Genomic DNA, 13,750 nt, shown 5'->3' on the forward strand with positions numbered 1-13,750 from the left:
GTGCATAGAACCCATTTTCCCTATTTTAGTCATTTTTCACTTATTATTGTTAAGTGACTTTGTTGGGAAACTAGGTAGGGCAAATTGGCGAAGGATATATATAAGAAAACTAGCGCTAGCACTTTCTGGCAGAAGAGGCAGCAGGGAACCCAGTTCTGTAGTGCGCCTTCTCAGCAAGACTGGCAAAAGGACTTAGCGTTTTTCAACCATCAAGACAAGCCTAGCGTTTTCAGCAATTACAGATCAGCCGCAACGTTTTGCAGATTGTAGATCAGCCTGGCGTTAGCAGTTTGCAGCAGATTCCCTAGCGTTTTTGCAACAGACAACAGATCAGCCTAGCGTTTTTGCAACTTGCAGATCACCTAGCGTTTTGCAGATTCCCAATGATAGAACATCCATTTGCATTAGCGTTTTCAGTTTTCAGTAGTCAGACTCCGCACCGCAGCCCCCAAACCTCGTAGATCTCACCTTCCCGCAGCAAATCCTCGCGGCACGGTCAGATCAACTAGAGTTTGCAGATTCAGCCCGCTATTCGCAGATTTCAGCATCATGAAGCAACGACTTAAACAAGTAGAAAAGAAGTGTCTCGACTTGTCTATTAGGATGTATGGTCCATTTCCAGTCATTAAAAAGATAAGTGATATATGTATGAAATTGCGGTTACCTAATTTGTGGTCAATGCACACCATTTTCGATGTTTCTTGGTCGGAGTTGTTTCAGGGAAATCCTCCAAAGGAGATTCTTGAAGAAGATGAACCTAAGATTGTAGACAAAGTTGAAGTCATGGAGTCGTAGTTGATTTTACTACATCGCTTTTGGCACAGCTCAAAGGAGCAAACACAACAGTACTTTTTGAAGTTCAAGGATTGCGGAACCCACTAAGTAGTGTGAATCAAGGAGGATTTCTCATAGATCACCCGGAGTTGTTGGCGGACTACACGAAAGCCATGCAGCTCATCACTAGTACCTCACCTCACAAGGGGATGTCGTTGCACATCTAACCCTATGTGCGTGTGGACAAGTTGTAACTCCTACTTCTAGGGCTTATGACAACCTAGGAAGCCTTTGTGAGCTTGTTCGCAACACGTGCATGTCCAAGCACTTTAGTTAGTTGCATACCCTTTGATTGCATAGGATCACAGGCACTGGGGAGTGGTCGCATCATTTAGTACTTCAGTATTTGGCTTAGGTAGTTATAATCATGTGAAGCAACAGGGACATTTGTCATTAGTATCATTCTAGGCTTTGCTCAACCTACCTCAATCTGCACTATATAAGTTAAGGCAAGTAGGTCTCTCCAATCGGCTATATGGAGTGATAGTTTATATGTTTGTAGGTTTATATTATGAAATTCCTATGTTTCTCTATTTTTAAAGGTTTTTTTAACCTATGTTGTGTATTTTTACGTACCTTAAATTTCAATCCATGCAAGACTGTGTACTTTATGTGCCGAATACGTACCTTTTACATATGGTTCCACCTTGCATGGACCTCCCCTCGAAAGGCAATGTGTAACAAAAGCTGTTACCATTAGTTGCCCAATAACACGAGGGTGGGGCTGCCTAAAAAACGCAAGGTCTGCTCTTCCCTCTAGGGTTGACGAGAGGTTGAGCTTACTTCCTTTCTAGGGATTCCCCAAGGTATTGTGAGGGGTTGGCCAAGATGGCCTCAGAAGATGGTCAAAGTGGGTACCCCCCTTGCCCTTGTATGGGGCCTTTGACAAGCTGCTTGACCCCACTACCAGCCCCACGACATGGAAAATAGGGGAGAATATATGCAAAAAAGGAAAGAAGGCGCAACAAGACTTTGCAAAAAATACTTCATGATTGCTAGAGAGTAGACACACACAAGAGCCACCCCATGGGCTCGACGTGGCCACACACGACCATCAGAGAGAATCATCTGAACCACCCCACGGGCTTGACATGGCCACACATGACCATGAGAGGAAATCATCTGCCTCACGCAGCTAGTAGGCACAACACCACAAAACAATCCTCACTCCCTATCACTCATCTCGTGGAGATATCGATACCATGTGCATGAATCCAAAGAGATGCCAAACTTCAGCATTTGGTAGGCTCCTTCATCATAGGTTTGACTACATCCTTCCATTGTTGTGTTAGTTTGGCAAGCCTCCATGATTTGTTCTTAGGAAATACGAAGTCTTTTACTCATCAAATCAACCCTAATGCTCTAATGTGCTTGCCCTTCCCTAATGACAAATCTATCACACTGTAGTGTTGCTTGACACTCGTTTCAAGTTTCAACTCGTCATCCCTTCTTAGTGCTTTGACTTGCATCAGTATTATGTGGTTCCCTTTGAGTCCTCTAACCCATACCAAACGCATCGCCATAGCGTGTGAATCAATCCAACTTTCTCCAACCCTATGACACTCATTATCATAAGTTTTACTCGTGTCTTTAGGTGGCAAGTGCTTGGCTCTGTATCTCCCTTAGTATCAATCCACAGGAGTGTGACATAAAAACGTGTTTCGTAGCTTTGAAACTCCTAAACCCCGAAATGTGCAAAATGCGAAACTTGTTTCAGGTCTTAGGTTCGACAACTTTGAAACCCCAAAACCCTTGAAACGTTTTGGCGAAACTTGTTGAAACAATTGACACTTTGAGGTTTAAACCTTTGTAACAAGAGCTTGTATTCACCTATTTCTGGGCAATATTTAGTGACATAATGATACTTATATACTAGTTGTAGACATAAACAAAAGAATAGATTTGGGTTGTTTCTCATGCAAGAAAATTTATTTGCTTTTTCACTTTTTTAATTTTCCAACACAATGGACACTTATTCTCTCCATCTCTACCTTCCTTTCTCTCTCTCTCATTGCATGTATGTATGTGTACCTATACTTAAACATGCACACACTTTTCAAATGTAGATCTTTCTTGGTTAATTTACAAATTGGAAACCTCAAAGTGAGGAAAACTCATCAAAAAGATCAGATACAAAGGGCAGAACACAGAAGTGTTCCGTATAGTGAAGGCTCTAAAAGCAAACATAGAAGAGCTGTAGGATATCCAAGGATATGTCCCCAACATCAAGGGCAAAAATTAAGGATTGCCTAAGTGAAGTCTTGAACGAAGGAAAGGGATCCGAATAATGCTGATGGAACATTTGAAAATTGCGTTGACGCCACAGAGACCATAGAAACCAAAATCTAACCCATGTAAAGAAGACCGCAAGATGGGAAAATGCTGAAGGCCCATAACCGTTTGTGGAAAACTGCCAAGGGAAAGCGGAGGCGCATACATGCTAATATGCGGTCAAGGAAGGTCCTGCTGAAACAACAATCCCAAAGCAGGTGTCTGACAGTCTCATCATAGGTTGAAAAACACCCCCCCCCCCCCCCCCCCCCCCCACTACGTGTGTGTGTGTGTCAACCTCAAACATGCACACACACCCACCCCTACTATGTATGTGCTTATGAATCTAGATGTGAGTGTGCCTTCTGTACACACACATACATGTATACAGGTATTTGTATAGGCAACATATATATAAATAAAGATAGAAAATATATACACCCAACGGACCATAGGAAAGAGTAGGAAGAACTTGTAGAAGCATGAATTTAGAGCACTTGCCGATGAATGCATCTCAAGAGAAGGGTTTCCTATTCTACAACTTATTTTAATAAAGCCAACATTTCACATCATCTCCTCAATTGTAGATATGCTGCAAAAGAAGCTACTCACATGCAAACTGTCATCAAGTTGACATAGGGACCACATTGCAGGAAGCTAGGCGTATCCTGTATGGGATAAGGCTTTGGAGTTTCATGGGAATCTATGAAGTCGCTGTCGCATTTATGTGTGTTTCTTTATGACAGATTGTGGTGGGCCGTGTAGGGACTGAGATGCTTACAAATGAGGCTGGTGAAGTAACAAGGTAGTGACAAAGTCTTTGTTGAAGTTTAGTCGCCAGTTTATTCATTGTGTTAGTGTGCTGCTCCTGTTGTCTTCTTTTAAGGTGGTCTTTGCTCTCTACAGTCACTTGCAGGGCATGTTTACCCGGACCATTCGTTTGCTTGAAGCTGGCATTAAACCAGTGTAGGTGTTGTTTTAATCTCTTGAATCCCATGTACGCTATTTTGTGGCAATGGGGTGTCTCTTTTACATAATTGTGTCAATCTATTTTGATCCAGGTATGTCTTTGACGGGAAGCCTCCTGAATTGAAGAAAGCAGAGCTTTCAAAGCGGTAATTGGTTATCATTTGATTTCCACTAATGAGGCATGAACTTGGGATTCTTTGTTTTAGGCAAGCTTTAATTTCTATTAAGAGAAGATGTGCATGCAATGATCTATTAAGACTCAAATGCTATTTCAAGAGATGGAGTTGATTCTGAGGTTTATTCTAAATCTTGACAGATTTTCAAGGCGCGAAGATGCTACTGCTGGTTTGGCTGAAGCAGTAGAGGTGGGCATTTACTCTTTGTTTTGGACAAACCATCCCTGTATCTTCCGGAGTGTTCCTATGTTTTTTGTGTTGCTTCAAGCAGACTGGGGACAAGGCGGAGATAGAGAAGTACAGCAAGCGAACTGTCAAGGTAATAATTAATCTATCCTATGAATGTGGCTTTTTTAATGAATAGTTTCAGAACCATCTGATAAGTGAATCATGTCTTTAGGTCACAAAGCAGCACAATGAAGATTGCCGCAAGCTGCTCCGCTTGATGGGAGTACCTGTAATTGAGGTCATCCTTTGCCCTTTCCACGAAGTGCTGGTTTGAATGTGGAGAGAAGTACAACTTATGATCTGCGAAAAGCGTGACAAAGTACTAAAATTACTAAAAGTTAAGAGAGATTATAGAGGCATAAATGGATGTACTAAAGTGGGACTCGAGCCACTGAGGCATGCATTTCTTCTTTAAATTCTGTTGAACACTACTGTTTTTCAGATAAAAGAGAGTTAAAAGGGGGGGATTCTGGGTGCTAGTCTAAGTGTGTGTCTGTACTTGTAGAGGGGATATTATGCAGAGCTTGACAAAGATTTCTACTGCGCATGAGAGGGTTAATTTTTGACGTATTCCATTTTGATTTACACTTATTGCTGATAAAAATATAAAGCATTTTAGGACAGTCTAAGTCAGAATTCAGATCTAAAGATCTACATGCCTCAACAGCAATGCAGTACACATTTTGAAAATTAAATGTTGTTGAGAGCTAGCAAAGATTCACAAAAAAGAGCCCTTATCCTCCAATTCACCTCCGAGGAGTCTCGAACATCCTTCATTGGAAAGAGGGTCATCTTGAGAGCGCTCGAGGGCCCCCCTATCTACCTTGACGACGACCTCACCAAGATGCAACAGGACCACCGCCGAGCATGCATGCCTAGAGTCAAGAAAGCTCGCAAAGAAGGGAAGAAGGCGGTATACCGAGATAGTAGGGTCATCATTGATGGCAAGACCATCGCATAGGGACTCGCCGCCTATGGGACACATGAAGTGATCCACCTCGTCGTTTGGAACTGCAACGGGTATCTATGGACACACCCAGAGAGACTTGAGGAGGTGATGAGAGGACGGGACATCATTCTTTTGACAGAGACACATGAGAGTCCAGAGCGGAGTCTACCAAAGATTCAAGGCTTTCAGTGGGACTCCTCACATCGAGAGAGCACTCGCCAGCACACCACACGAGGGTCAAGAGGGGTGGCTATACTCATCAAACAGGGATTCCGGAGAAGGATACAGATGTTGCACGAGCCCATGGGCCCGTCACCTCTGGATCCGTTTTGAGCTATCACAGGCCAGGACTATCTACATCGCCCTCTGCTACTTCGCCCCCTTAGGCTCTAGATTTGCTACCACAGAGACAGTAGGGGAGAGAGAGGAGAGACCATCCCCATACACATACTTCTCAGATGAGATTATGCAGTACTCTACACTAGGGGAAGTCTTCCTTATGGGAGACTTCAACGCGAGGACAGGTAGGAATCGGTGTGAGACATACGACATAAGGACCTGGTGGCACTATTCTCCATATAGGAGGAGGCCACCATGAGAGAGTCAACAGACACAGCTCGCCCTGCAGAGTACGGCCATCATTTGCTCAGATTAGGCTCCCAGCACTGCCTCGTTATTTATAACAGGATGGCACAATGGCCTACTTCAGGAGGACTAACATGCATACCACGTGGAGTTGTAGCCTGGATTACATCATGGGACCAGAGAGGCCACCCACCTATTTAGCTCTTTCACCATCCCACCCATACCGGTTGGAGCCGACCACACCTATGTGGCACTCTCCTTCACTGGCGACACCACACCCCACACACCACGATCCATTTCACACATGAGCTAGTCCCCATATACTCAGCAGAGGTCGAGAAGGGACTTCTCTTGCTCCACCCCTCTAACCACTACCTATGCTTGCCTTTCACATCACATTTGTTCTTCAGACATCAGCCATCAGCTCTTTCCCACACACCACCCATACATGCCACACTCCCCCCCAGGGACCATGCCACAGAACCGTTGGTACGATGATGAGTGCATTGATCTCTACCGCCAGCTGCGTGCAGAACGTACTCTTGGAGAGACCATTGATTGAGAGACCATTGATTGAGAGACCAGATGCCAGATGAAGATACTCACACGCCGAAAGCGGCGAGCTTTCGAGGAGGCACATGAGCTAGAGCTATATCACCTGTTCATGAGCATGGACATTGCCACACGTGGCGCACCCTTCAGAAGCCACGACCGACTACCCGCATTGAGGATCCACAGGTATGGCACGACTACACAGAGAAACTCTATGAGGTGCCGAACCAACCTTCGATTCCACAACCTCCCGGGACTCGACCCATCCTTCTTCACAACGGAGATGGTCAAGAAGGCCATCCACCGACTACATCACCGCCGATCATCAGACCATACAGGTTTACTGAGTGAGTGTAAGGATTCTAGGTACTAAAGTCTAATCCTTAATTAAGTACTTAAACTCATGATTAAGACTTAAGAAACTTGAACTGAACTCAGAAACAAGACTTAGAAGACTCTGTGTTTGATTGATCGAATGTGTGATACAAGGGCTCCTTATATTGAAACAACAAATCTTCTAGTGAAAAACTGAGAGAGAAGTAAGAGAGCTCGCTGCTGTTGTTGCGCTACCCACTCGCCATCGCAACCTCCCCCTGCCCCTCCCCCCCCTGCCCTCGCGCGCCTCCGTTGCCCATTCCCCCCCTGCCCTTGCCGCCCGCACCTGTTGCGCGTACGCCAGCGCATTGCCCAGCCTGCCCGCAGCCCTATGCCCGCCCTGCCCACCTGCTCGCCAGCTCTCCCCCACTCCTGCCTGCCGCCCCGTTTTCTGCCTCAGCCCCCCAGCCCCGCCTCCCAATCCTTCCTCACGACGGCCATCCTCGGTCCTGCAAAAGCTTCGTTTTTCGACTACGTTTCTCCGCCCCTCCCCTACAGCAGCAGACACAAATGGAGGCTCCAGCTTCGCCACAGAGGGACTCTGATGAAGCCCCCTCGCCCGACCCCACTGAGCCCACCATTCGACTTGCTCTCTCGCCTACAGAGCAAGCGAGCCTTGCCGCAGAGGTAGAGAGATTGCAGGCGACTTCGGTCATCTGCAAGGTTCTCGGCACTCGACCTAGCAGAGGAGGGCTGCGAGACCTTCTCCAGGCCCGCCTTCTCTCAGAGGTGGGCAAGATCTTGGATGTCCAGATTCTCGGACGGGGGTACTACCAGATTGAGTTCGAGACTTCCGAGATGGCTTCCAAGGTCATTGCTATGAGTCCATTGGCCATCCGAGCATCACGCGCCCACTTTCGACAGTGGCGACATGGTTTTGACCCGACTTCGGATGTGCTAGTAGAGGAGGCAGACATCCCCATCTCAGTCTGCTTTCCGGGTTTACGGAGGGAGTACCTTCCACTTCTCTCCAGGATTGGCTCCGCCATCGGGACAGTCCTGGAGACACCTCGTACGGCAGCATCAGTAGCTGCCAAGGCGGCTGGCATCCCTTCAGTTCGAGTTTTGGTCAGAGATACCCACACGCTCCCGAAGGTCATCCTTTTGCCTCGGGTGAGTGGGGGTTGGTTTCGACAGAGTGTGGAGTACTCGGGTCTCTCGAACCAGTGCTTCATTTGCAGACAGATGGGCCACCTAGCGAAGGCCTGTCCACGGAGGAGACCACGACCCGCACCCCAGCCTTAGCCCCAACCTGCCAAGGCTGGGCCGCAGCCACAGCCAGCGACACAGAGCACAGATTCAACGCCACCCTCCGAGCCTGGGGCTCCAGCGGAGGAGGGGTGGCAGCAGGCCCGTGGCCGTCGACGCCAGGGGCCACAGCGTCAGCCTGGCACTCAGAGTGGCCCCCAGGTGCCTACTCAGCAGCAGTGGGTTCCCACGGGGAACCGCTTTGGGCCTCTTGAGCAGGAGGAGCCTCCTTCGCCAGCCTCCACCTCCGCTTCACCCTCGCCAGCCGCTCCGCCTTCCGATCTCCCCTCCTCCTCCTCATGCCCTCCCCCGCCCTCTGCTACCGCTCACCCCCCACCTCGCCCCCCCCATGTCTCTGCCGCCCCACCTCGCTTCTCCTCTCCCCCGCCCCCCCCAGCCCCTTCTCCCCCTCCTCCTGCTTCAGTACCTCAGTCGGCTCAGGAGACTGGACCCTCGCCGACGGCTAGGAGATCTCTTGGCAGCGCCTTTGCCACGAGTCGCCTAGCGAGAGAGGGTCAGCCCTTCATGCGGCCCCCTCTGCAGATTCAGACATCTTCTCTTGCAGCTATCCCGCGTGGTTTGACGAGCATTGACCTCCGACGCCACTGGGATTTCTTCGATTACGGGTTTACTCGTTTTCTTGGCGACTCCGCAGCAGACCACGAGGCAGCCTGCTTAAGAGTCCACGCTTTGTTCCTCGCCGCTAGGGGGACAGAGGCCTTGGACTCAGCAGTTGGTTTCTCCTTCCCCCTCTGTGGCAGGACTGAGACAGAGTGGTCCCTCGACTCAGTGGTGGGATGGTTGCATACACAGGTTCTCGAGTTCTCTCACCACATGGGAGAACTTGGCGTTACAGATTTGTTGCAGACGTTGTGGCCACTGGCCAAGTTTGCGGTGACACCCCCAAACTCAGCAGGATGTAGACACATTGTGGTGTACTTTTTTGCTGATACGCAGTGTTTGCCTTGCTATGTATTCATTCATGAGGACTCCTGGACAGAGGAGGTTGCTTTATGCACGGCTCGCTCTGCTTGGGCTTGGACCAGGCACTCACTGCAGTCTCGCCTATCTAGAGGACGCTCGGATGCGGATTACTCCCCATCCAAGCCTGCTTCGAAGATAGCTCGTCTTGCTGCTGCGGCAGCATCTGTTCTCTCTCGCTCCCCATGAGGATCGTCTCGTGGAACGTGCAGGGACTAGGTGGGCCCCAGTTTCAGCGACAGCGGGGCCGATTGCGTCAGGAGCTTCAGCGTTGCCTTGTGGGAGGAGAGATTGATCTCCTTATGCTTCAGGAGCACCATTTGTCTGAGAGCCGCATTCGGCGATGTGGTCAGATTTTGCGTGGACGCTATGATACCTTTTGGTCAGCTGCTTTTGGACCTGGAGGCATCCAGGGTGGGGTATGTATGACTATTGCGGACTCACTTCAGCAGGCCATTACGGGCAGAGGGATTATTGTACCAGGCAGGGCTCAGTGGATTACTATACAGGTTCAGGGTAGCCTTGTGGGTTTCCTGAACATCTATGCGCCCAATGTGGCGAGTGCTCGTGCAGAGTTTTGGTCACAGATTGTTGAGTCTTTGCCACAGGTTGACCAGTGGTGTGTAGGAGGGGACTTCAACATGTTGGAGGACCCTTCTGACAGGATCGGAGGCAGCCATGCTACTGTGCATGGAGTCGAGTTAGCAGCTTGGGAGAGGTTTTGTATGACGCTGAGGGTCTCGGATACATGGCAGCATTCTGGCTTTGTGAGGCCTCCAGAGAGTCTTGCCTTCTCTAGATCGGACCGCAGAGTGGGAGGAGTGAATCTATCGCGCATAGATCGCTTCTACACTAGTGACCACTTCAGTGACTTGGGGGGATCAGTGGGCATCCCGGCAGGGACATCCTTCTCGGACCATGCACCAGTGATTCTCACAGTGGCAGATAGGCAGAGGAGTGGGAGCACGATGCTTCGCATCCCAGAGCGGGTCTTGTTGGACTCAGCACTCAGAGAGAGGGTCGAGGCTCTATGGACAGAGGGCATGGACAGCCAGGCTCCACTTGCAGACAGAGTGGCCTCAGGCCTAGCTCAGCTTAGCCACTTCTTTCTCCAGGAGTCTCTGGCTCGACGGGCTGCAGCGAGAGAGGAGGAGCAGCGTCTCAGACGAGGCATTGCTTCACTACAGAGGATGCAGGAGCAGCATCCAGACAGTCCATGGTTGGAGGAGCAGTTACAGCAGGCTCGACAGGAGCTTGCTTGCACAGAGGAGAGGCGCCATGAGTTTGCCTTTCATCGACAGGCATCTCAGTGGACTCAGGTGGGTGACAGGGTGACAGGTGGTTTTTTTGAGACAGTGGGACCTCGGCACTCGCATGCCAAGGTCAATCAGTTGAGGAGACCCGATGGGTCAGTTGTTTGTGAGCCTGAGGATATGCGTGCACTCGCTACTGACTTTTACCGTGAGCTACTGTCGGCTGAGCCCGAGTCAGAGAGACGGGATGTATGCAGGGAGCAGGTTTGGGCACAGATGCCCTGTCTTGTGACTCAGGAGATGCGGCAGAGGCTTGAGTTACCTCTTCAGCTTGAGGAGCTGCACACGGCTCTTAGGGCCCTCCCTCGTGGTAGCTGTCCAGGTGAGGATGGGCTGACTCCCAGCTTCTTCTTGGAGTACTGGGACCTGCTTGGCCCAGATCTTTGTAGTGCCTTTCAGTACATTCTGCACACAGGAGTGATGCCGGATAGCATGAGTGAGGGCCTGATTTACCTCATTCCAAAGGAGGGTGGCTCCTTGGATGAGATTCGACAGTGGCGCCCCATCACCATTCTCAACTCAGCCTACAAAATTCTTGCCAAGGCTCTGAGTTTGAGGATTCAGCCACTTTTGGAGAGCCTTATACATGGGACTCAGACAGGTTTTGTCAAGGAACGCAGTATCCTTGACAACATCTTCACTTTTTGGGAGGCTTCTGCCCTTGCACGGCTCCGTGGGGAGGACCTTGTGATTCTTCTTCTCGATTTTGAGAAGGCATACGACAGAGTCGACTGGGACTTTCTAGAGGGCACGCTACGCAGGATGGGCTTCTCAGAGGCTTGGATCAGAGGGGTGTCAGCTTTGTACAGACAGGCTCACAGTCAGGTGCTTTTGGCAGGAGGTAGAGGTGAGCGCTCCATGCTCACACGATCGGTCAGACAGGGTTGTTCTCTTGCCCCCTTTCTCTTTCTGTTCTATGCGGAGGCGATGAGCAGATTTTTGGTGTCACAGCAGGTTGGTTTGAGGGGCTTAGCACTCCCTCTACGGGGAGATGAGCTTCTGGACGCTGAGTTTGCCGACGACTCAGCCTTGTACTTAGAGGGCCAGGAGGCCAATTTACACAGATGTGGGCAGGCTTTGGAGACCTTCTGCTGTGCATCGGGCGCACTGATCAACTGGAGAAAGACAGTGGCTTTCTCGGTTGGTAGTGCTCCTGTGCCAGATTGGATGCCAGGAGAGGGTTTCAGGTGGATTCCTCCAGGGACTGCAGTTCGGTACTTGGGTTGTCAGGTTGGTTTGGATTTGTCCCCCGAGCAGCAGATTGCTCCTCTTCTCCTGTCCATCAGGAGAAAGCTATTACATTGGAGCTCAGCCCGACTTTCGCTGGCTGGTAGAGTAGTAGTTGCCAACCAGGTGTTGTTGGCGACTATGTGGTACATCACTTCTTGCTGGATCTTCTCGAGTTCTTGCATCAGCCAGGTACAGAGGCTGATCAGGAACTTCCTTTGGTCAGGTCGCGACACTCAGATTGCCCGAGCCAAGGTGGCTTGGTCGGTCATCACACTTCCTTGTTCTCAGGGAGGGCTTGGGATCATTGATCCAGCATAGCAGAGCAGAGCCCTTCTTGGGAAGTTCGTCGTCAGAGGACTTCTTCCAGGCGAGGAGCCCTGGAAGGAGTTCTTGTTGCAGAGGCTTCGTGCCAGGGTGCCTCAGTCAGGAGGCCCTTGGCAACCTTCGACCAGATGGATCTTTACAGAGTTGCGTCGAGTTGGTTTGAGCAGGAGACTGGAGGACCGATTCGCTGTGAGTCTGCTTCGTTCTTGGGAGCTATTACGGCGTGGCCTAGAGCAGAGACAGCCGACGTGCACGGAGGAGCGCCTACGGCAGCCCCTCGTCTGGAACCCCATGGTTAGCACTCAGCGAGGCCACTTGGTTGGGAGTAGGCCTCATGTTTCTTGGGGTCCCATGGCAGCAGGTCCAGCGCGCTCTCTAGGTGACTGGCTAGAGTTCACAGGTTTGTCAGAGGAGGTGCAGGTTGTCCAGCTACAGGGCATGAGAGGGGTTCAGAGCATGTGTCAGGACATCTCAGAGTCAGTTCCAGCTGACTGGCTCACGCCTCTCGAGCCAGTGGCACCCCGGTGGATGGGAGCCTTCACACGACTGGAGGTTCTCATTTCAGTCAGGGCTTGCTCAGAGACTGTCCCAGCCCTGTTCTTCGAGCTTCAGGGTGGGGGACGACTACAGAGAGTTGCAGTAGAGGACCGCAGGTAGCAGAGTGTTGTTTCCAGAGGATCCGAGTTGTGGGCATCTGTGGGAGGACTTGCGTCATAGACCCTGACCCAACAGCTCTTGAGACAGGACACTGGAGGCTATGGGCTTGGGAGTGCTGTCCACTGGCACGAGTTCAGTGGGATCCTGGTGAGTGGCTATGGAGGGACCCATTCTCTTCTGCAGACCGCCCAGGAGTCCCTTTCTTTCAGTACACTGTTCGGCTTGGACGTCATATACTTGCAGCACAGAGTGAGGCCCGTCCCGCTGCAACACGTCATTGGCAGGAGGAGGGTCTCACAGTTGAGTTCTTGGCAGCTTTTTGGCAGAGGCTGTGGGACTCCAGACAGCCGAGGCGCGTCACCTTGTTCCAGTGGTTGGTTGCACACAGAGCCACAGCAGTAGGGAGCTGGCTTGTACATAGTGGTCTCTCGGCCGCATGTACAGCCTGTGACCAGTTGGTGGAGAGTCAGCGTCACTGTCTTTGGGACTGTCCCTCGGCCCAGCAGGTGTGGCTACAAGTTCTTCGGCTGATGCCTGCCCTCTCCACGGCTCGACAGTACAGTTGGGGGGCAGCGGCTTGGTCCACCCTCACGGGCCCGGCACTTCAGTTTGAGCTATTTTCCACCAGCAGGATGATAGTGATACAGGGGGGTCGACCTACACTCCAGCCTGCTACAGACCTTACTCCACAGGAGTGGAGCAGTGAGAGAGCGGAGTGTTGGGAGCTCATCAGTGGCCTAGCTCTCTGGTTCATCTGGCGGGCCCATTGTTTCCGCATCTTTGAGGCTCGCCTTGTACCACCAGCAGAGACTGTTCGTGACTTTTGGCTAGAGCTGATCCATACTCTCAGAGGACAGCTTGAGGGACTACAGGGCAGCTCCGACCGCATGCGGGAGCGCCGCGAGGCTTTCCTTCGACTCTGGCGCCCTGGGCCATTCTACTCCATGGTCCAGGGGGTGCTCAGATGGCACTACTGTCCACCTGTGTGGCTTTTCCCTCCTCCCATCTCTTGATTTAGCCCCATTGTACATATGCTGTTTTTTCATTGGGAGAGTCTC

General features: G+C 50.6%; 1 protein-coding gene across 4 annotated transcripts in view; it reads left to right on the plus strand.

Moving 5' to 3' along the window:
- The window catches only part of LOC147420128 (5'-3' exonuclease family protein), a 73,005-nt gene that overhangs the window by 12,985 nt on the left and 46,270 nt on the right, over positions 1-13,750 (plus strand). For 3 of the 4 annotated variants that reach the window (XM_086504388.1, XM_086504389.1, XM_086504390.1), the window contains exons 3-8: positions 3,852-3,910; positions 4,012-4,071; positions 4,167-4,220; positions 4,391-4,439; positions 4,522-4,569; positions 4,651-4,716. In XM_086504388.1, coding sequence (XP_086360514.1) covers positions 3,852-3,910; positions 4,012-4,071; positions 4,167-4,220; positions 4,391-4,439; positions 4,522-4,569; positions 4,651-4,716 — 336 coding nt within the window. The remainder of the gene's footprint in view (positions 1-3,851; positions 3,911-4,011; positions 4,072-4,166; positions 4,221-4,390; positions 4,440-4,521; positions 4,570-4,650; positions 4,717-13,750) is intronic. The other variant, XM_086504391.1, reaches the window with a different exon arrangement.

This window comes from Adiantum capillus-veneris, chromosome 28, assembly GCF_014529385.1.
Source record: "Adiantum capillus-veneris isolate H3 chromosome 28, ASM1452938v2, whole genome shotgun sequence".
Classification (NCBI taxonomy): Eukaryota; Viridiplantae; Streptophyta; class Polypodiopsida; order Polypodiales; family Pteridaceae; genus Adiantum; species Adiantum capillus-veneris.